Source organism: Lacerta agilis, chromosome 1 (genome assembly GCF_009819535.1).
Source record: "Lacerta agilis isolate rLacAgi1 chromosome 1, rLacAgi1.pri, whole genome shotgun sequence".
NCBI classification, from domain to species: domain Eukaryota; kingdom Metazoa; phylum Chordata; class Lepidosauria; order Squamata; family Lacertidae; genus Lacerta; species Lacerta agilis.
Genome location: NC_046312.1, coordinates 126,783,600 through 126,805,236, shown reverse-complemented (window position 1 = coordinate 126,805,236; position 21,637 = coordinate 126,783,600). Strand labels below are relative to the sequence as shown.

Sequence of the window (21,637 nt, the reverse complement as noted above, 5' to 3'; positions counted from 1 at the left end):
TTTGTGTGTTCTTAAGAGCCGCTCTGCGCGGCTGCTTTGTTCCTCTGGCAGCCCTTTAGCCTGCTTGCCTGCCTCCCGCATGTGAGGGAAGAGCGAGGCCTAACAGGCCCTGGAGGTGAGCAGGCTGCGTCGCCATGGAAACCCGCGCAGCTTCTGCCCAGAGATCAGGGCCGGCCTGCCCGTGAGGCAAGGTGAGGCGACAGCATTCACAGGGTTAGCACATCTCCATGTACACCTTTACTTTCTTCCCTTGTTGCTGATCTTCTCTGGCCCCCTTTTCCCTGGCGAGGACCAAGAGAATGCCATTTTGTGGTTCACCTCAGGTGCCAAAATGTCTTGGGCCATACCAGTGCTTTTTTTTCCAAAAAAAATATGTTTGGGGTACTTTTCCTACTCATGTTGAAAGACTGCCCCTCAATGAAGCTAAACTTAGATTCACAAAATGTTTAGGGGTGCCCCTGTTGCATTGGCCAAAAGGCCTTTCTTCTGAGCTACACCAATAAAACTCAGAGACTAGAGGAGATAGGAGTCCATTTTGTTTTCTTTTATTGCAAAGCAATAAAGGTTACAGTCGAATCATTTTCGCAAGCCTGCAACCCCGACCAAAGGTCTGGGCAGGGGTATTTATAACATTTCAGACAAAGGATTTCAAATTAACCAATCATATTTCATTACCTCATTTCAGTTTAGTACGCAATGTACATTGCCTAATCTAATACGCATGCACAATAAGCATTTCTAACTAAACCTTGGTTTTCACCGATCTGTTACATTTTCGTTAGTTTGAGTGCATGGGAATCTGTGTTAGGCCTTTCTTCTATGTATCAACTTATGTTCTAGCTTATGAATGTGATTGACGTATTTGCTGTCCTTCTTTCCAAGTAGGGAAGCTCTCTTGCAAAGAATCATCAGTTTCCTTAAAGCAGCAGGTTACCATAATTCTCTATTATAAGCATATTAAATGATTTATTGGGGTTCACATTATCATATTCATTGTGGCCCCTTTGGGCCACTGCTACATCCCTGCATCCCCCCCAGAAAAAAAGCACTGGGCCAAACCCAGCAGAAACGCTGGTGGTGTCAGAGCTGGGTGGCGTAGTAGTTCAGATCGTCAAAAGGTGCGCCAAGATCTCTGGAGCTGCCAGGCTGAAAAATGTGAGGCGCTCCCCTGTGCAAATTGTCCCACATTTACTTCTATCATTTTCCAAACACCTTGTTTCAGGTGTCAAAAATTGTTGGCAATTTTAATGTTCAGTTTTAGGACTTTTTTTTTTTTTTTTTAATCCCACAGAGGACAGCAAACAAAAGCAGCAGATCCAGCGTTGCAGCATTTTGGACAGCTTTGCACACAGCATTTTGAGCAAACGCAACAGCAGAAAGTGTGTAACGGATCTCTAGTCAGCAACTAGCTTTATCTACAGGGAGATTCTTTCCAAGGCCTCCCTCTAGTATTCTTCGAAGTTGAGTTCTGGCGAGTCCTGCTGCCCCAGCCATGGCTTGCTAAATGTGCCATGTGTTCCTTGGGGCCAGCGAGAGGTGAAACGTTCCATATTTTTACAGGCAAACTAATAAATTGTTCAAATAGGATGAGATAGGGGGTAGATCTGGCCCTTGGTCTTCCACCTGCAAATCCCTATAATAGAGGACAGAACTTCAATGCTTTTAATAGCACTGCGGACTTATGCAACGGCTCATGTGCTAAAGGTGCAATCCCATGCACATTTGATCAAATCCCACTATTTGATGGCACTTACTCCCAGGAGAGAGTGCAGCTTTAGTCAGTTTGCAGCGGCTGTCACACATTTCGACAAGTTGTTGCACCTGCATTCACACACACAAAAATCGCAATTGGTCTTCATATTCTGTATAATACTGTTATGAGTTTGGGTGGCAAGGGTAGGCTTGTACGCAAGGGCCCCTTCTAATTCCTGGATCCAGCAAATGATAAAAGTGGTAAAACAAGGGTTTTAATTCTTGAAATAAGACAGGCTAGCTTCCTGGTGAGGTAGTGGCCTGAGTATGGGTCATTAAGGTAACAAAGGAAGTTGCTCTGTGCTAGAGTGGAGAATTGAGTTATGTGAGCTAGAAGCTGGGAGTAAAGTGGCAGGCTGGGAAGACAGAAAGACAGCCTGATTTCTGCTTGAATCCAAGCCTGTGGCTATGGGAGAAGCAAGACCCTCGTAGGCTCAGGTTGTATATATGTGTAACTAAACCATATATCATAAAGACACCACAGTCTCTGCAGTCCCTCATTTTTTCTTTTCCTTTTTTGGTGCACTGTTCCTCATTCTGAGGAAAAACAAACCCTGGGTAAACCCCTGGAATCTACTACCACTCAGAGATTGGGGTGTTGTGCAACAAATACTGTTTAGTTGAACACTGCATTAAATTAAACACTCTTAACATCCATTTGATTTCAGTGGCCTTAGGTGTGCTTCAATCCACACAGGATCAGGCTTCAAGTGTCCCTAGGAACATGTCAATTCTCTGTTTTCTTGACCCCTTGCTTCCTTCTGATGAAAGTGATTGTTGACGCAAACTGTTACATCCAATAAGGTCGATGGCAGAAGAGGGACCAGTTCTCATTTATCAGCCAGCTGTAAGTGTTTCAGATAAAACATTTAGCTTTGAAATCCAATGCCTTGGCTTGTAAAAGGATCTCTTGCACTCTGGCCCAGCAGCTCAGCCCAACGGGCTGTATTCTTTTTCTTAAAAATTCAGTTCAGCAATATTGTGTTTCTAAGCAACAGACAAATCGTTCATTCTCTTGCATTCCCTGAGCAAGGCTTTCATTTCTGTTAAGGCTCAGCAGGACAAGCAAGAAGAGAATAACATCATCTGGACAGAAGGCTTTTCTAATGACACCAAGTCAACGAAATCCAGAACCTGAATCTTTTTAACAACCATTGCGTGGGAAGAGGTAATGGCTTATTTTTCATCCATTTATGTAGAAGTACCACAATGTATCATCTTTAAGATGCTATTTAAGAGGCTGCATTCTTTTCACAGCTGACAGTCAATTCATTTACCTCGCTGCTAAATGGACAGAAGGTAGCATGCAATTTTGCTTTCCAAAGCAAGTACTTGTAGCTGCTAAATTTATTTTGATGTATTTTTGATTTAGCCCAGAATCTCCATTGAAACCCCAAATTTATTTTGTTGTTAATAGAAACGCAATGTCATTAGAACAGAATGTGTAGATCTTACCATGCCAATTTAGGCTCTTAGAAAAGAAATTAGTACCTTAGAGAAGAAGCAATAAGAATAACTCAACAGTCGCTCACAAAATAATTACCGGTATCTTTCTTTCACACATCAGATATATTTAAAATATGGTTTATATTAAGCATTCAGGTTTTAGTTATGGGAATCTGTGGATGGGTTTTTGTTGTTAATAGAATTCATTGATGTTATCAGTATTTACAGTGAAATATCACCACCGGAATATATTACCTCTATTTTTTCTGTGGTTTCTTATCCTTATGCACATGCATGTATAGTAGGGAAATGTACCATTAATATACAGTGGAAGATTTTCATATTATTGGATCCTGGAGGAAGGTGTGTACAGGAAATGGGGGTTGCCGAGGAAGAATTACATGTTTGGTTTTGTGGGTCACAAGTGAGACCTGCAATTTCACAGTAGTTGTTCAGTCGTTCAGTCGTTTCCGACTCTTCGTGACCCCATGGACCAGAGCACGCCAGGCACGCCTATCTTTCACTGCCTCCCGCAGTTTGGCCAAACTCATGCTAGTCGCTTCGAGAACACTGTCCAACCATCTCATCCTCTGTCGTCCCCTTCTCAAACCCAAATGTGTTCTTGTTTTAAGTATTAGATTAAGACAGAAGGCATAATGTTGCCGTTCTTCTTTATTGCATATTGATCATTCTTCTTGAGTTCCTTCATCTGTGCCCTTTTGTAAATGATTTGCACTTTTCTGTGTTATAGGAATGCATATTCTCTCATTGCTTTTTGCCCCCTTTGACTTCACAGAACCAGCCTTTTAGATGGACCCTTACTGTCTAAGGCTGTAGTCCTAACCCCACCTATGGGGGTGTTAGTTCTGTTGGATACAATAGGACTCATTTATGTTCTGAATAGACATGGTTAGGATTGTGCTGTTAGTCCATTTGCATACATGATGTCAAAAAGCATTTTGGAGCACAACTTGCATGCTGTTGGTCCCACATGTACATTTAATTAAAGTAGGATGCACAATGAAACAGAAATTTCATTCTACAATGTCTAGCTAATGAAGTATTTTCAATCTCAAGTATAGATGTTTCTACTCTTACACTTCTTATAGGACCAACCACAAACTATTCATTTGGTTAAATCATGGTCATTACATAAAAATGGGCTGCCCCTAGATTCTAGTGCTTCTCCAACTTATCATTGCAAGCCTTCTTTCTCCACGTGCTCAATGGAGTCTGTAAATGCTATCAGTAAAAATGCACTTTTGTTTCTTTTTAAGGATAGAGCAATGAAGACTTAGAAAAACCATTGCAGGAGACTTCAGAAGATGTCGTGCTAGTAAAACAGTACCTATATGAGGTACTTGGGACAAAATTAACAACCACACCTTACATTCTTGTTGTTCAGTTGTTTAGTCGTGTCCGACTCTTCATGACCCCCATGGACCAGAGCACGCCAGGCATGCCTATCTTTCACTGCCTCCTGCAGTTTGGCCAAACTCACCTTACATTAAACAAGCTTAAAATGTGTGTCTTTGTCCCTAATAGCTCTGAGCATTCAGCTCCAGATCTGCAGCTCTCGACACACAACAGCCTTTGTTCTCCTTTTAGAACTGTCCTCCCTCACATCACTTGTCAGACTTGCATTGCTGCTTGTGCAGAGTTTCCAAATCTCGACCGTAGATAGAATGACAAATGCAGCAGTTGCAATGCTACGCTTGTCTACATGCAGCAGTATCCTCTAAACTCTTCGTGCCATTGCATAGCATGCAGCTGTTAACTTTGTAAAGACATGGTGGCTGCTGCGGCTGCTGCTAGACCTGAGTCACATCATGGGCAATGTCAGGAGGAGGATAGGGGCTCCTATTGGTAGCTTCCAATCAGGGAAGCTGGCAGGTCTGCCTACAGTTGGCTGTGTATCTTGAAATTGCTAACAGGAGCAGAACTTGTAATACATGCCCTGAGAAGCTTACAATCTCATGACCTAGTTTTCCTTTATTGACTTACCTATCCTTAATGTGTTATGTTCATTCATTGTACGTAGTTCTTACCTATCTGGACCTTTGCAACTGGCACGTGGAGAAAGAACACACATATTAATGGAGAGAAAACGTTTGAAACAAGAGATTGAAAAACTCTTGTAAGTACCACCTTCTATCTTTTTTAATATACGGTACTTTAAAGTAGATTTGCATCTAATAGCTGCATTTTATACCCCATGTGCATAGCACCTCACACTTTCCTCTCCCACCCCAGCGCACACAGATAAATAATAATGCACTGAGTGGCTGAGTGTTGGTCCTAATTCAAAATTATTCTTTTCCTGGAAGGGGAGATTATGTTGGTGTCAGACTTCGGGAAAATGAATTTGACCCACAAGGAAAGAGGAAGACTACCTTTCTAGATGACTTGGTAAGCAACTACTTTACATTCTTGCTGGCTTTTAGCCAAAGCCCTTTGGGGAAGACTGCAGTTCAGTAGTACAGCATCTGTTTTGCATGCAGACACTCTCAGGTTAAATCCTTGACACCTCTAGGTAGGACTGGGAGTGCAGTATGGAGGGGCAATGTAGACAGTCATTCGGTGTAGACAACCCTGAGCTAGAAATTGACTGTCTCAGTATAAGGCAATAGGGAGAATCCAGGTGACGCATAATAACTATGATAATATTTTATTCTCTTGTTAATTGTGCTGTTTTAAATGTGCATTTTATATTTGACTTCACTTAGCAATGTTCTTTTTAATTTATTGAAATGTTTAAGATTTTTTTGTTAAATATGTATTCTGTAGTTGCCCTCCTTTGTAATGTTTTATTTTGAAAACTTTAAGATAACATTTTAGTTTTCTGTTAATTATGTTGCTTTGACTGTACAGGCATACTCTATATTTGACTTTCTTCAGATTGTTTTATTGATGTTTTAATATTCTGTAAACCGCTTTGAGATTTTTCTTTAAAATATAAAGCTATATAGAAATGAAATATACAACAGCAGCAGCAGCAACAAATAATCTAAAGTCTTTATCAATCAGACAAACTTCATTCCCCCGCTAAGGAATGATGTATAGAGGATGTAATTTCCTTGCTTGTGGAGGAGGACCCTTTGGCTCATTGTGTCAGCTCTGTGCTGATGGCAGACATGCTCATTGGACACAGCCACCAGTAGAGGTGGCCATTTAATTGCAGCATGCCAAAAAGCGGCAGCATCTTCCATTCAGAAGTGCGTCAGGAGTACAGGAAATAAAGACTTTCATGGCGCACTGCAGCTTTGGCTGCATACACACTATACCCTTAAAACATATTTGAAACACATTCTTTCCCTCCAAGAATTCTTTGAGGGAATCCTGCTCCCGGGGGAGCAGGCCAGCAGTGGCAGCCATGGAGAGACAACAGGATGCTCCCTCGCTGCCACCGCTGCAGTCGCTCAGGACAAACGCAGGCTCCATCCCCTCTCTGAGCTCAGCAACAGCAGCACTGGTGGGGGAATCAGGACTTTTCAAGATCAAATCAGAAGCTGGAATGGCTTTCATAATTTAGGGGCTGTCCCTAGAAAATCAGGACACTTTCAGCTTTTGCACAAATGCACTGAACCAACGCAGCAACCAGTGCTGCCTGTCGGGAACTCTATTTGCAGGATAGGCTGTGTAACGTAACCAAAGATAACACAGACCCTGTGAGTCAACAGCATATATGTTTGAGCTGTGCTAAGTTCTCTTTTCAAGGGTAGGTGGTCAAGGCAATCCAAAAGTAGACCAAAGCAATCAAACCCTGTGGGTCAGCACCACACATGTAACACATCTGAGTTGCACTAAGCTGTTGTGCAAAGAAATCATGTAGTTTGATATCACACACAAACTTTTTTTCTCTTCTAGGCTCACTATGACCTGGCCATAAATGTTGCTTTACCTTGGCTCAGTGATTCAGAAGCCGAAATGCCTTGGGGAAAAGAAAAAAGGCAAGTGTCAGGTCTCACTGTTGTAGTGATGCTGTTAATATGCATAGGAAAGCTGGAGCCAGGATTTTTTCAGCTGGAACTCACCAGAACCCAGTTCCGGCACCTCTCAGGTGGGCACCATTGCTGTTATAAGAGAATATGGGAGGCATTCATGGTGAGTTCCGGAACCTCTTTCTCTAGAAAAAATATGTTGCAAAATGCACCCACAAGAAAACACCAGTCTGGAGGAACCCTAACTCTATTGATCTGAATGGAGACATGCCCACAAATGTTGGTAATATAGATTAATTTGAGTTTGTGTTAACCTATAAGGGTTATCTTATTTATCTTCACATTATCCTTGGTACATGAAGCTGGCCTGTATACATTATCTACAGGACTCTAACTATTGCATCACATAGTTTGCCAGAAATTCCTTGTGGGATCGGGAGGCCAAAGGGAGAAAATACTTTTTTAAGGGATTGCCCCATATTCCACAATCCTCTAGATCTATAAAACAGAATGAATAGTCCTTATTCCAGAGCTACAAACAGAAACATTATAGCTTGACAGTTCCAAAACACTATGGAGCATAAATCACAATTCAACAGCCACACTTTTTAAAGTCTTAAATGGGATCCCAGGTAGAACAATCCAAAACTCCTTTGGATCCATTGGATCCCAAGTCAGCCCTGCTGCTGTCAGGTGACAGGATTGGGTGTGATTGCTGCAACAGCTCCAGGCTGGCGCAGCAATCTGCCCATCCTCCACATTCTGCCCTGATCATTGTTAAGGCCCACCAGGCAGTGGCGGAGGTTAGCATTGCCCCCTAAACGTAGGAAATATTTGGGCTTTGATCTCCTCTTCAATTTCATCATGTAGGTGTGAAAACCACAGTGCATATCACTTATAAATTGTTAGATAAATTTACCTGTTACTTTTTTCTTGATTTCATCTGGACAGGAAGCTACCATTTCATCGACGATATATTTATCCCAACCGAATTGAAAGAGAAGCTATGATTTTATCATCTTATGCCGGGATGCTAATGGTATAAACCTTTGTTTAAATACTGATTGTTTTAATAGAAATGCTTGTGTATAAGAATCCCAAGGAGGAAAAAGATGTTATCAATGAATTAAATTTTCTTTTTAATGCATTTTTCTTGCAGGCAAGTTACTGTTGTTGTTTTTTACTAAATTGAGGGTTGCAAAATTTGCCCTCTATTTCAGCACTTTGTCTTTCTCTATTTATTTCTTTTACTATTTCTGGAGTAGAGCAAAACATTGGCTTTCAATCAGTGCCCTTACTCTGCCTGAGGTGGGCAGTGAGACTGGAGAAAGGACGAGCTATCCATCCACCTGCTTCTCCTGCCTCACAAATTTGGTGGGCCCTTAGTTAGTTTTAGATAAAAAGCAGAAAGATTTTTAAAACTAAAACTGGTCTGTACCACTGTTTCTACAGAACAGCATTCCTGTTGAAGATGTCATTGGGATTTATACCACTGGAGCCTATGCAACACATTGGCAGAGTTCTGCAAAAGTAAGTTACATGCACATTATTAATCTGTTACCAGTTTTAGGCCGTGTGACAAACAGGCTTCCTTTCCTTCTGGGGGCATTAATCTATGATACTGACCTTCCCTACCTGCATTGTAAATTTAATCCCATGTTTATCCCATGCTTTTATTAAGGAGTTCAGGAATCAGTGCAGTCAAATGCAATTACCTATAGTATGGCTGTTTTTCAGTTAATTTCAGCTCAGTTCCTGGCACCTCAAGCTTAAACAAGGAAAGGGAGGATCAGCATGGCTAATGATCGGGGTGATGGGGGTTGTAAACAACAACATGTGGAGGACCACAAGTTTATCATCCCTGCCCTAAAGAGTCATTGGCATTCAGTAGTGGGCACAATGAACAATTATATTCTTGATGATTTAAGGCAGCTTCTTTTATTCCTATGGATGTTGCCACACACACTGCTGAAATCAGGCATGTCCAAAGTCTGTTTTGGGGGCCTAATCCAGCCCACCAGTCAGTTTATTCCGGCCCCTGTGGCAGTTTATTTCCTGGGTAAAATCCCCTGAAAAGCTCAACAACTGCAATTCCCCAAAAAGCTCAACAACTGAGGGTCGGCCCTCATGCATGTTTATTTCATAAAATCTGGCCCTCTTTGAAAAAAGTTTGGCTTAAATGATACACACACACATACACACACACATACATCATTAACTTTTAATATAACTTCAACAAGTACAGCTAAAAATAAAACTGATAATATTGCAAGTATTGTTTCATATATCGAAGTGGCGTGAAGTGTGTATGTGTAAGTGAAATCATAATACAGCATCATTCTTTATTAATTTTGGGCCAATTACCTGAAATCTTACTGGCTATTAGGGTTCCACATTGGCCATGTTGCGCTTTCCAGTTAGTTTTAATTAGTTAGTTTATATCTTTCTATGCTCCCTGGGGGACATGAAGAAACCCACAAAGTGTCTGTGTAAGACTAGTATACAAGCATATATAAAAGCTTTTTATATTTGTGTAATTGATCTTCTGGGAATGTTTTGTGTGTTTCTCTCTCCTGCATAATATGATATATTCCCCAGGCTAAAATGCAGAAAAGGGGAAAAGCAATGAAAAGATTTTTTTCTTTTCTTTACAAAAAGCTTGATACCAGGTGACACTACAGTATATGGAAAAGAATATTGTGTCAGTGAGTGTCCTGTAGAGAAGTACCATTTGTCCTCTGTCTCAGGTTTGCTTAAAGTCATTGAGAAAAGAAGGTGCCCTTCTTGCCTTTGTAAATCTATAAAATCTTACCAGACTGCAATCGTATTTTCAATCCAGTCGTCTAAAAATTTTTAAATTAATAACACTTAGGAACCTTACATGTGATGCTGAATTACACACACACACACACACACACACAAACACACACACAAACACACACACAAACACACAAAAGGTGTCTAGATCATATGTTGGATTACAGCTCCCATCATCTCTGGGCATGCTGACTGTGGCTGAGAGGAAGTCTCAACTTCTTAAGGGCTGCAGGTTCCCCATCCCAGGTCTAGATACTTTCCATATTATCTGCAAGACTGCAACAGAGGGCAAATAAGCAGCTCAGCCCTCATACAGGAGAATGCATGTTCCATTCTTTGGGTTGGATTTTCAGTATTGGACTCTTTGCAATCATTTCTTTTCACAATTTGATTCATATAAGACTGTGTTGTACTGAGATTATTAGTCCAACTATCCTATTGCCATCTACTCCCAGCTGGCAACAGCTGTCCAAGGTCCCAGGCAGAATAATCTTTTGCAGCCCGACTACTTAAGATCCTTTAAGCAGACACGATGGGAATTAAACCAGGGCATTCAGAGCATGTGCACTGACTTTTTAAAAAGAAAAAAATAGTGTAATCTCTGCAGCTCTGGGTTGCTGTTACAGCTACTCTCTTTTCCCCCTATGGACATGGTTTTGATATCAGTGTGTGTGTATATCTTGATGTATTAGGCAGGTAAACCTATAACCATTCAGCACACCTTCACTATTATCACCCTTTTTATTAACCTGAAACACTTTCCAGCTACATTTAAAAATATCTGCACAATAGACTGGCCGGCTAAACCAAGTGAGGGTAGCCAATAGGTCTCAAACCCTCAGTAAGTTAGGGACTTCCCCTGCATGTGAAGACAGGCTTTGGCAGACTGGGAAGATGACACCAGTGGTGGGTCCATTGGTCAAGAAGGCTTGTCAAGCTGGAAATGTAGCCCATCTAGGAGATGGAAACTCTGATCCTAAACCTCTGCTGTCTTGTGGGATATCTTCAGGAGAAGAAAGGCCTAAGGAGTAAACCCTACACAAATCTGGAGTGGAGTCCCTAAGGGGATGGCACCTTGTCCCCCTCCTTCCAGCAATTCCTGCAGCCAAGCTGGTGCCAAATGTATTGATCTGCTTTCCTTTGGACCCCATCAGTGAGGCCAAGTGGGGGGTCTTGTTGTCTGGGCAGCCCAGAACCTCCATCTACACTGCCCAGGCTTGTGCCCTAGGGAGGTCACTTCATTTTGACTTTATCCCCAGAGGTGCACTCCATTGTCTCTCGAGATGAATGTCAACAAGAAGTGCTTAAATAAGTGTTGAAACAAAATAAAAAAATTCCTTCCAGTAGCACCTTAGAGACCAACTAAGTTTGTTATTGGTATGAGCTTTCGTGTGCACGCACACTTCTTCTGTACTTCTTCTTCACTTCTTAAATAAGTGTTATAACACTAATTTTCAAAATGAAATTTAAATCCCCTGCTATGTTTCTTGACATCATTTTAGTAATGTGTACAATCCCCCCCATAACTTTTATAATTGTTTCCTACCACTCTTAAAGTGGAAGAGCAATGAGTGGGTAGCTCTCAGAGTTGTCCATTGGGAGCACCCATAGGATGCCATCTAGTGTGCAAATAATGTTACTGTGCTAAGCTATAAAAGGTAAAGGTAAAGGACCCCTGACAGTTAAGTCCAGTCGCGAACGACTCTAGGGTTGCGGCGCTCATCTCACTTTACTGGCCGAAGGAGCCGACGTTTGTCTGCAGACAGTTTTCCCAGGTCATGTGGCCAGCATGACTAAGTTTCCAGTGAAACCAAAGCAGCGCACAGAAACGCCGTTTACCTTCCTGCCGGAGCAGTACCTATTTATCTACTTGCACTTTGAGGTGCTTTCGAACTGCTAGGTTAGCAGGAGCTGGGACTGACAACGGGAGCTCACCCCATCGTGGGGATTCGAATCGCCAACCTTCTGATCGGCAAGCCCTAGGCTCAGTGGTTTAGGCCACAGCGCCACCTGCGCTATAGGCTGCAGGAAAATAACATTGGCTACATTTCAGAAGATCCCATAGTCTATATGTCCTGGTGTTAGGTGTCATGTTAATTGAATCCTAACAAGATTCCATTGTTACGTGCCTAAAGAAAATAATAGAAGAGCAATGCAGCAACGGAAATCAATCCTGATGAGAGGAAAGTCAGAAATGGTGAACCAGAATGATAAATAATTAGTGCTTATTAATTGCAATAACCTACTGGTATTCTGATAACAAACATTTTCACTCTGGTTTCTCCCAATAATCTCAGCATGTAAATGATGGCCTATAATACTGTAGTCACATGTTTGCTGCCACATGTTATGGGGGGAAAGTAAGGTACCAGTTTATGTGTGACTTTATTTAACCTGCAGGGCCACCGAATTCATCCTTGTAATCTCTCACTGCATCCTTTTGCCATGTTGACAGCCCCCCAAGCTGCAGAACATGCCAGGAAACAGAGTAAGTGGATATTACCTTCTCTCACAAAATTGCATGCTGGTTGTTATGGAGTATTGGGGGGGGGGGAGTTCTGAAGACTTGTTACTTCAGTTTTGCCAACAAGCAAATCTCTCTTAAAGGGACGCGGGTGGCGCTGTGGGTTAAACCACTGAGCCTAGGGCTTGCCGATCAGAAGGTCGGCGGTTTGAATCCCTGCGACGGGGTGAGCTCCCGTTGCTCGGTCCCGGCTCCTACCCACCTAGCAGTTTGAAAGCACATCAAAGTGCAAGTAGATAAATAGGTACCGCTCTGGCGGGAAGGTAAACAGCATTTCCATGCGCTGCTCTGGTTCGCCAGAAGAGGCTTAGTCATACAGGCCACATGACCCGGAAGTTGTACGCCGGCTCCCTCGGCCAATAAAGCGAGATGAGCACCGCAACCCCAGAGTCATTTGCGACTGGACCTAACGGTCAGGGGTCCTTTACCTAAATCTCTCTTATCTATCAGTCATTCGCTGCTACAATTGGGAGATAACTAAAAATAGCCTGCTAGGTTTTTTTTTTTTAGATGTAGCTGTTTTCCCCAAGTGGGATTGATGATGAGATAACTAGACCAATTGAACTTATAGGATAAACTGCAACAATGTGGACATGACATTGTAATAGTGGCTCATTGTTGTTGATTTGTATGAGTTTGGGTTTCTGGCTGAACATTTTTAGCTCACCAGACCTCATTCAGCCATGATACATTTCCCCCCATACCTTCATGCCAACTCCAATGATGTCGCAGGTGTGGACTGTTGCTAATTTCCTGGTACACAGCTTCACAAACCAGTGGTGGGAGTACACTAGATGAAAAGTGAAGGCACACACAGCCTTTCCCTTTATGAAGTCTGAGCCCTTTCAAACAGCCTGTGGTACATTCCACACAGCTTCTGCTGAAGGCTCCTTTAGCCAGTGGCGGAGGAAGTCTCTGCGCTACCCGGGGCGGCGAAAGGAAACGCCCTGGGGCGGGGCATCATGACGTCACAGTGGGGTGACAAGCGGCGGGTGGGGGTGACAAGCGGCAGCCCCTCCTGCCACTCCCCAAGGGGAGCTCCGTCGGGAGCAGCAGTGCATGGCCTGACGACGGAGTGCACCTGCACGACATTTCGCGCAGGCGCACTCCATCAGTGGGCCACCGCCGCTTCCGCAGCCCCCTTTTAAGCCGCAGAGTGAAAAGGCGGCTCGTGAGGCTGCCAAGCGCTATCAGCGGTCCGACGACAGAGTGCGCCTGCGCGAAATGTCGTGCAAGTGCACTCCGTCGTCGGGCCATGCACTGCTGCTCCCGACGGAGCTCCCCTTGGGGAGTGGCAGGAGGGGCCGCCGCTTGTCACCCCCTCTCCCCTGGCACCCGGGGTGTACCACCCCCCCAGCAACGCCCCTGCTTTAGCTCAAAGTCAATTCTTCGTTTTAGTATGTGCTACATGAATTGCATGCTTTGGACTTCCAGCAGACAGATATCACTATAGTCACATGCTTAGGGCTGTTTCTGTGTCCAGTGGGCACAATTTGTTGCCAAACTGGAGACAGCTTTCTGAGGCTCCACATAACATGCATGAGTCTCACCTCCCTTCCCAGCTCACAGCTGGTGGGAGTGGGTGTTACAAGGACTTCCCTCCCTCATCACACCTGTCCTGAAGCATGGAGCTATGTCAAACAAGAACCTGGACCTCTGTCCAGGATCATGAGAAAGAACTATTTTGGATGGCTACCAAGACCAGACAAATTTGCATCCTCTTCTTAGTTCTGCCCACCTTGAAATTCTTGGAGATTATCAAAGGACAGCCTTGGGCGGTAGTGAAATTAGACAGGGAATACCCAGGATTGGTATGCAGTTTCAGCAAAACATTTCATCCACATTCACTGTTGATCTTAGGAATGTTTCAGGAACATGTCAGCCAATTTCAAGTTAAATGACAAAGTTGGTGGGGGAGTGACAAACTATTCTTTTCTCTTTTTTTAAGGTGTCAAGTTCCACAGGAGAGAAGCAAATAGAAATGCCACCAGCAACTCAAGAAAAACAATGGACCCAATTTAGAAACAACCAGAACTTTTAATTTCAAGAAAGGAAGATAATGAGAAGTAGGTTTTTCAAATAAATCAAATGAGACCAGACCCCACTAACAACAGAGCTTCTGGTTTCAGGCAGCCTGGTCCTATCCATGTTTACTCTTGAGTTCATGGGCTTTCAGATAGGATTGCAGCCTTAAGTTACAGCTGTGCTGTCCCAGAACCTTACATTTAACAGGCTTCACTGTTGCTTTAGGAATTCCTACAGGTGTTTATCTCCCACCTCTGTTTAGATATTTTAGGCACAGATTTCCAAAGTCCTGTGTAGTTAATGATAGAATTCCTCCATGGAGATGCCCCTCCATTGCTTTCAATCTCACTTACACTCTGCCTCCTCTTGGAATTTCACCATTGTGGAAGAAACCTCTCTCCAGTCGATAAAAGCAGGGGAGTGTCATAAATAAAAACAATAATTTATCCAATGCAGCCATTTGATTGCAGATATCCTTCCTATCCATGACCCTGATAAGTTGTCTCAGTGCTTCTAATCCCAGTCACAGTAGTTTAGTTAGCCTTCTCTGTTCTACTCATATTTAAACCTTGCTTTTCCCTATTGGCTACCAGTTTCATGTGTTAGAAAAATGGGAGCTTCAAGCACTAGGAGCCAGGGAGTTTCCAGCATTGCTTTAACAACAGTTGTAGCAGTTTACTCCAGTGCTTTTTTTCTGGCGGCACTCAAATGTATGCCACAAAGAAAAAATAAATTTGATTATCTCATTCATGTTGTTTTGTTCCAAACTAATCAAATCTATTTCTGGATGGCTAGACTAACAGCCCTATTGAACTATGCAAGATTCACATTTGCTGTGAATTGGAGAGATTCAAATTAGATTCAGGTTGATACTCTAGCAGCAAAATCAATCCCATATGAAGCCTCCAGCCAAGTAAGATCTAGAGAGGAGGCCTTGTTCCAGAAATCATATCCCTGAAAAGTTAAATCTAGGGGTCAAAATATTGAGGGCTACATGTGTACCAAGGGTTTCAATCACTGGGTTGTCAGCGTTTTGAAAAAATGAAAAGGTTCTGACCTCCTTTGCCTGGTCCTCAGACCCTAGTCGGCACAAAGAGTCATTGAAAAAGAGTACTTTGCAGAATGCTGCTTTTATTACAAAAACAAAAACTTCTCCAACCACGACCAACAGCTTTACACATCAAACACAACCAGCTTTCTATCACCCACACTGCACCACAAACAGATCATCCTATATACACACACACACACACACACACACACACACACACACACACGAGCCTATTTGGTGAAAGGTTGCATGAGTCATGCAGGCTTTGCCAATTCATTGTAGGCCGCTGACTCATGCTGACTCAGTTCCTTTTGTATTACATGGGTGGTATTAAACTATACTTTACTCAGAACAGACCACTGAAATTAATAAGCAGGGCCAAGCTAGGTCTATTAATTTCAGTGAGTTTACGCTGAGTAAAACTTTGTTAAATACCACCCCAAATGACAGTTTTCTGTCTGTTTTGATACACCTATTAGTGAGTGAGGCTCAAACATCTTAAAGTATAGTAGGTTAGATCAGATTCTAGCTCAATTCATATGTCATATCAAACCATGGCTTTCATAAATCCATAGTTTAGGACGCAGAATTGTGGTTTGCTCTTCCAAGCATAACAAGCAAATTGTGATTTACTTATGTGCCTATGTGCTTCCATTTCCGATCTACTCAGCAATCTAGTTTCTATTATGCAGGCGCCTCTGGAGGTGTATCAGTGACTATAACTATGTTCATCATTCCATGGTTCTGGATTCCATTTTGCCGACTGATCACATGGTTGTCCATCTGGATAACAAGCCAATCAGAATTAAGTTTGGTCCGATGTCCAAATCGAATTACTGGCCTGTTTCAGACCCTGACGCTATATCACAGTTAAAAGCTTTCCCTTCCCCTCATCTCCTCTGGTGCAGCTGCGAGGAAATTGGAAGCACCCACTTCCTGGTTTAATTCCACTATGATTTGTCATTGCATCCAGAAAGGACAGGTTTTGGTTAGCTTGAACTATATATTATTTATAAAAAAAACAACAACCAGGATCAAACTGATTTATGAGACTGACTTGTTGAACAAGCCATAGGATAGAATGTAGGGATTAAAGAGAGTGGAAATTCCCATTCTGCAACAGCAATCCTTGTGCTGATGGGATTCAATGGTAGAATACTGCCCATAGTTTAACCAGACCTCTTGTGGAGAGAGAAGCCGGGAAGCATGTGAGCCCAAGGGCTCGTCGGCACTGCAGCTGAAAATCCATATTTCTCAGGCACTTTTACTCAGAAATAAGCCCTACTGAATGCAGAAGGACTTCCTCCCATGTAAATCCACCCAGAAAGGAGAGAAACCCAGAAAAGAAACAAGGCAAAGAGGGTTGAGGTTGGCTAGAGAGGGAGGGGCAACAGCACAGACAAAGAATTAAGAGAGAGGGGAAATGGGATAACAAAAAAATCAGGATATGTGCCTGCACATCAACCTGCAAAAATGCCGTATTATCAATTTTGAAAACCTCATATTGCTACCAGTTAGTTGAAAAGCAGATGTCATCTGGTTCCTGCTACAAAAAAATGAAGGTGCTAGTGAGGAGGAATTGAAGAACCTTTTAATGAGGGTGAAAGAGGAAAGCGCAAAATATGGTCTGAAGCTCAACATCAAAAAAACTAAGATCATGGCCACTGGTCCCATCACCTCCTGGCAAATAGAAGGGGAAGAAACAGAGGCAGTGAGAGATTTCACTTTCTTGGGTTCCATGATCACTGCAGATGGTGACAGCAGTCACGAAATTAAAAGACGCCTGCTTCTTGGGAGAAAACAATGACAAACCTAGACAGCATCTTAAAAAGCAAAGACATCACCTTGCCGACAAAGGTCCGTATAGTTAAAGCTATGGTTTTCCCAGTAGTAATGTACGGAAGTGAGAGCTGGACCATCAAGAAGGCTGATCGCCGAAGAATTGATGCTTTTGAATTATGGTGCTGGAGGAGACTCTTGAGAGTCCCATGGACTGCAAGAAGATCAAACCTATCCATTCTCAAGGAAATCGGCCCTGAGTGCTCACTAGAAGGACAGATCCTGAAGTTGAGGCTCCAGTACTTTGGCCACCTCATGAGAAGAGAAGACTCCCTGGAAAAGACCCTGATGTTGGGAAAGATGGAGGGCACAAGGAGAAGGGGACGACAGAGGATGAGATGGTTGGACAGTGTTCTCGAAGCTACTAACATGAATTTGGCCAAACTGCGGGAGGCAGTGAAGGATAGGCGTGCCTGGCGTGCTCTGGTCCATGGGGTCACGAAGAGTCGGACACAACTGAACGACTGAACAACAACAAAGTGGCCTACAATGCAGTTTTTCAGATGGTGTGGATGAGCCACAAGTCTTGTTGCTGCTTGTTCACATAACTGTATTTAAACCAGACCATTTAATCTCATGTGTTCATTCTGGACCCTTGTGGTACTCTGCAGTTTTCATTATGATCACTAGAGGCCACTAAACACTTGCTTATAAGGGAACCAGTCTGACTGGGAAAGTGAAAGGGCCTCCTTTGTCAGGTAGTTCATATATTTTGAACTGGACAGTGCAGATTTCATTAGATGTGCACGTACTAAATTGCTCTTTCAGATTCTTGATTGTGCCCACAAATCTGCCAGAGAATGGATTGAATCCAGATATTGTGGCCAGTGTTTTGAACCATTCAAAATACCAGCCCCTCAGGTGCCAATTTGGTTTGAACATTAACTTTTACTGACTTCAGCTCATAAGGTATTGTTGCACCTATTAGCCTGGATTGTCATTGCCCCTTGGCTACAGCTCATGGTTTGTTTGGACCAAGGCAGACCATGAGCCTGGGTTCACACATAACGCAAAGCCAAACCATGGCTTAGCTCCAAGAAGCACAACAGTAAATGGATTGTTGTTGTTGTTCAGTCGTTCAGTCGTGTCCGACTCTTCGTGACCCCATGGACCAGAGCACGCCAGGCACGCCTATCCTTCACTGCCTCTCGCAGTTTGGCCAAACTCATGTTAGTAGCTTCGAGAACACTGTCCAACCATCTCATCCTCTGTCGTCCCCTTCTCCTTGTGCCCTCCATCTTTCCCAACATCAGGGTCTTTTCCAGGGAGTCTTCTCTTCTCATGAGGTGGCCAAAGTACTGGAGCCTCAACTTCAGGATCTGTCCTTCTAGTGAGCACTCGGGGCTGATTTCTTTGAGAATGGATAGGTTTGATCTTCTTGCAGTCCATGGGACTCTCAAGAGTCTCCTCCAGCACCATAAATGGATTGGTGAGGAGCAAATCATCTGTGATTTTTCACCACATGGTTTTGGCTCAGCGCTATGTGAGAACCAGGCCACTCACTCACAGTTAAATAGAAAGTCTAATGAAAAAAAGTTAAGATTGTGAGGGTGTTTCCCTTTCATTACAAATAAGAAGCAGTAATTGCTTTTTCAACAATTAATACATAGGATACAGGACTCTGCCTTATACTGAGTCCAACTCTTGGCCAACCTAGGTCTTGATTGTCTACATTGACTGGCAGAAGCTGCCCATGGTTTCCGACAAGAGTCTCTCCTAGCTGTACCTGGAGATGCCAGAAACTGAACCAGGGAGCTTCTACATGCATCCCTGAGCTACAGGCCTTCCCTAGCCCACAGCTGCTGTTTTACTTATGAATCACCAATGCTTCTGAATACCACTGTTGGAAACCACAGGAGGGGAGAGCGCTCTTGTGCTTGAATTCTGCTTTGCTGGTTTCCCACAAGCATCTGGTTGGCCAGTGAGAGAACAGGATGCTGGGCTAGAGGGGCCATTGGCCTGATCCAGCAGGCTGTGCTTATGTTCTGTTCATCCCGCAGTTTAGTATGGGAGAAAACCCATATTTTTGAAAATTGAGAGCTCGTCCGCACTTGTCCTAGACAGCAGAGGTCCAATAGGTTTTCCACTTGCCCCACGCTTTCTAGGCATGGGTCTGAACAATTTTACCTTTTCCCTGGATACCTGCTCTTTAGTGCTAAATCAGAACAAATGGCAATCCACAGAAAACCTGATTGCCATTTGTTCCAATTCAGTGCTAAACCACGGGTTTTCTTGGGGGAAAGCAGTGGGGGAACAGAAGCGTGGATAAGCCCCAATTCCTGCCTTCCCATCACTATGGTGCAGCTCTAGAACCCCAGCCTTCAAGCATGTGGCATCATTGCAGTGAATGCAGTGACTTGGTGCACCTTATCTGACTTGTCGCGCTGCGGTCAGCTCCACATTTCACCTCTTTGCTTTTTGGACATGGATGGGGGCCGGACCCCACCCCCCAAAATATTTGAGGGGCCCAAAAGGGCTCAGCTCCCAGGAGCTGGTCTTCCTGATGTGCTTAGACTATGTATTTCCACTAAGTTATAGGGCAGCCACTAATCATGGGCTTTGGAAGTAGACCGTCCAGAGAAGAGAGCATGATGTCTACACAAGTATGTTCCTAGTACGTCTTCTTTTAGAAATTAAGCACTGCATACATTACCACAGTGCTTTCCACCTAAAACTGTAGTAGGCCAACCAGCTACTGATAATTGTTAGAATTTATATTAATTTTTGTTTTAGATGTTTCTATTTCCTGCCCTGGGGCCTTCGGATTATAAATGCTTATAATCAAATGTAAATAAATAATAGTTAAAACATGACCATAAAAAGTAGCCTAGGTTTACAGACTTTAACTCCAGTAGAAAGTCCTTAATAGGACTTCTATTCAGAGTTCCTGTATGTCCTCTGTATTCATGGAGACGTTCATTGTAATGACTGTAAAACAGAGTTGCTTTCCAAGCAAAGAGGGAGAGGCCAGATTTTCTAGAAAACCATCTTACTTTGAAGATGAGATCTATTTACAGAACCAATTTGTTTCCATGTATTACTTTAGAGGGTTTTAAGCAGGCAACCTAAATCCCCACAGCATCACAAGTAGTTGGAGGGGGGGGGTATGGGGAGAAAGGGAGGGAGACGTGGGCTTGGGACAAGGCACATCACCATGGAGATAGATAACAGCAAATGGTTGTACCATCAAACGGAAGGAAGAAAGCCAGGAGAAGACACAAATAAAAGGAAGAAATCTCATTAAACCCAACACTAATTTTGTAATCAGAGGAATAAAGGTCCCTTGAAAGCCTCCAGCCCGAAGATACAGCACAACAAAGAAGCACAAAAGGTTTCTAGCGGCCAGGTGTGGAGTGCATTTGGACATGCAGCGCTCTGCTTTTCGTCTGCTTTCTTCCCAGATTGTCCAGCATAGTGCTGGGGTGGCAGTCATCTCTCTCATCATGATATTCGGCAGCAGGAAACAACATGAATTGCCTTTCCTTATTATGCTACATTGCTGAAAGAAAACTGGCATGCATGTGGTTTCCGAGGGAAAGCTCTGTGGAAGTAATTTTTATCTCCAAATCCATGAGGAAAACTGAATGTGGGAGGACTCTATCTATCAATCATCTGTCTGTCTGTCTATCTATCTATCTATCTATCTATCTATCTAATGCCTCCCCCGCCCCTGGGCAGGAGACATTGAATAATTATCTTTTCACCCCCTGTGCCCCATTAACATATCTCTACGTTTTTGCAAGTTCGAAGGTAGTGATGTAGTGAGAGAGTATGAGCTTTACTCGCTGATGGTTCTAGGCAGGGACTACCATTTTTGCCAACCCCACCCACCTCTCCCAGTGTGGGAGAGAATCAGTTTGCATGCTGCATCTTGAAGGTGCGAGTGTGGCAACCGAAATTGTTAGACCCTGGCCCCGGGGCTCAAGTGCCCAGCTTCTCCAGGTAGGGCTGGGAAATCTGAAATCCTCAGAGCTACTGGCAGCATAGACAAGACAGGAGATGGGCCAATGGTTGCACCGTCAGATTGATAAGGCAGCTTCCCATCTTCTTCCTAACTTGGGCATACATTTATATTTGGATGATCAGGGGACATGAAATGCCAGGCAGCAGAGGCATGGCTGGTAGGGGATGGGCCCAAGGTGCATGAACTGACAGAATGGTCCTGAGTCCTTGGGAATAAAAGGTAAAGGACCCCTCGGCTGTTAAGTTCAGTCAAAGGCGACTATGGGGTTGCAGCACTCA

At 43.4% G+C, this 21,637-nt stretch overlaps 1 protein-coding gene across 1 annotated transcript; it reads left to right on the top strand.

Moving 5' to 3' along the window:
- Positions 1 to 107: 107 nt before the first annotated feature.
- C1H2orf80 (chromosome 1 C2orf80 homolog) lies at positions 108 to 14,780 on the top strand. Its single transcript, XM_033170308.1, has 9 exons — positions 108 to 191; positions 2,804 to 2,920; positions 5,240 to 5,335; positions 5,526 to 5,607; positions 7,066 to 7,148; positions 8,091 to 8,178; positions 8,592 to 8,669; positions 12,357 to 12,444; positions 14,429 to 14,780. Exons 3-9 carry the CDS (start codon positions 5,295 to 5,297, stop codon positions 14,500 to 14,502), a joined length of 534 nt encoding a protein of 177 aa, XP_033026199.1. The 5' UTR covers positions 108 to 191; positions 2,804 to 2,920; positions 5,240 to 5,294; the 3' UTR covers positions 14,503 to 14,780.
- The last annotated feature ends 6,857 nt before the right edge of the window (positions 14,781 to 21,637 follow it).